The sequence below is a fragment of the Bison bison genome, unplaced genomic scaffold (genome assembly GCF_000754665.1).
Source record: "Bison bison bison isolate TAMUID 2011002044 unplaced genomic scaffold, Bison_UMD1.0 scf7180017864105, whole genome shotgun sequence".
NCBI classification, from domain to species: Eukaryota; Metazoa; Chordata; class Mammalia; order Artiodactyla; family Bovidae; genus Bison; species Bison bison.
This window is the reverse complement of record NW_011494677.1, coordinates 1,183,714-1,184,671: the sequence shown is the minus strand read 5'-3', so window position 1 is coordinate 1,184,671 and position 958 is coordinate 1,183,714. Positions and strand designations below refer to the sequence as shown.

The 958-nt window shown below is 62.7% G+C and overlaps 1 protein-coding gene across 1 annotated transcript in view; it reads right to left on the bottom strand.

Annotated features, from left to right (window-relative positions):
* Positions 1–952, bottom strand: part of ADRB3 (adrenoceptor beta 3) — a 1,771-nt gene extending 819 nt beyond the window's left edge. Inside the window, exons 1-2 of the mRNA XM_010838782.1 lie at positions 615–952; positions 69–130 (exon numbers count right to left, since the gene is read on the bottom strand). Of these exons, the coding sequence (XP_010837084.1) occupies positions 85–130; positions 615–919 (351 nt within the window). The 5' untranslated portion in view covers positions 920–952 and the 3' untranslated portion in view covers positions 69–84. The remainder of the gene's footprint in view (positions 1–68; positions 131–614) is intronic.
* Between the last annotated feature and the right edge of the window lie 6 nt (positions 953–958).

Genomic DNA, 958 nt, shown 5'->3' with positions numbered 1-958 from the left:
CGGAGCCATAAAGCCCACCCCCAACTCCAACCCGACCCGCTTCCTACTGGGGAAGAATTTGCACTCACAGCTTCCTCAGCCCGCCTAGCCTTCATTCCGGAAGCGAATCCTCACCTTCAGGGCTATCAGACTTTTCAAAGAAACCAGAACTAAGCCCGAAGGCTTGGGGACGGGCGCGGGGGTGGGGTGGGGTGGGGTGGGGGATGGGGGGTTGCCCTCTAGTCTTCTCGGCAAGTCAAAGCCAGCCCGCGAGATGGTAAGAAATTTGGGCAGAGAAAGAACTAAGCTAGCAAACCAAAACTAGAGCTGACCGGTCGAGCCGGGTGCCCTCCGCACCGCGGCACCTTCGGGCGCACTGTTGTTCCTGGGCTGGAGAACCACCCGGCCGCCTCCTTTGCTTCCACCGCCCCCCTCGCCCCGCCCTGGCAGGGTGGGTAGGAAACGGGAAAGGAAAGGGCTCTGGGTTCCACTTTGATTCCCTACTCTGTGCCCCCCTTCTCTTGATTGCAAAGACCCTCCTCAGCCCCATCTTCTCTTCCCGAACCCCGAACTCAAAAAAAATTGACCAGCGGAGATACAGAAAGCTTCCTGATCCCTTCGCCTCGATTACCTACCCGTCGAGCTGTGGGGGCTGCATGGGGCCAGCGGGGCTGGTCAGGGCCGTGGGGGCGCCGGAGGGGGCTCGGGGCGGGGAGGCAGCGGCGAGGTGCTCCTCCGGCCGGCAGCGACACAGCAGGCGGCGGAAGGCGCTCCGAAAGTCCGGGCTGCGGCAGTAGATGAGCGGGTTGAAAGCAGAGTTGGCATAGCCCAGCCAGTTAAGGGCGAGGAAAGTGGGGCCGGACACCAGAGAGGGGCCCCCGAGGGCGCGCACCACGTTGACCACAAAGAAAGGCAACCAGCAGAGAGTGAAGGTTCCCATGATGAGCCCCAAGGTGCGCAGGGCGCGGTGTTCCCGCAG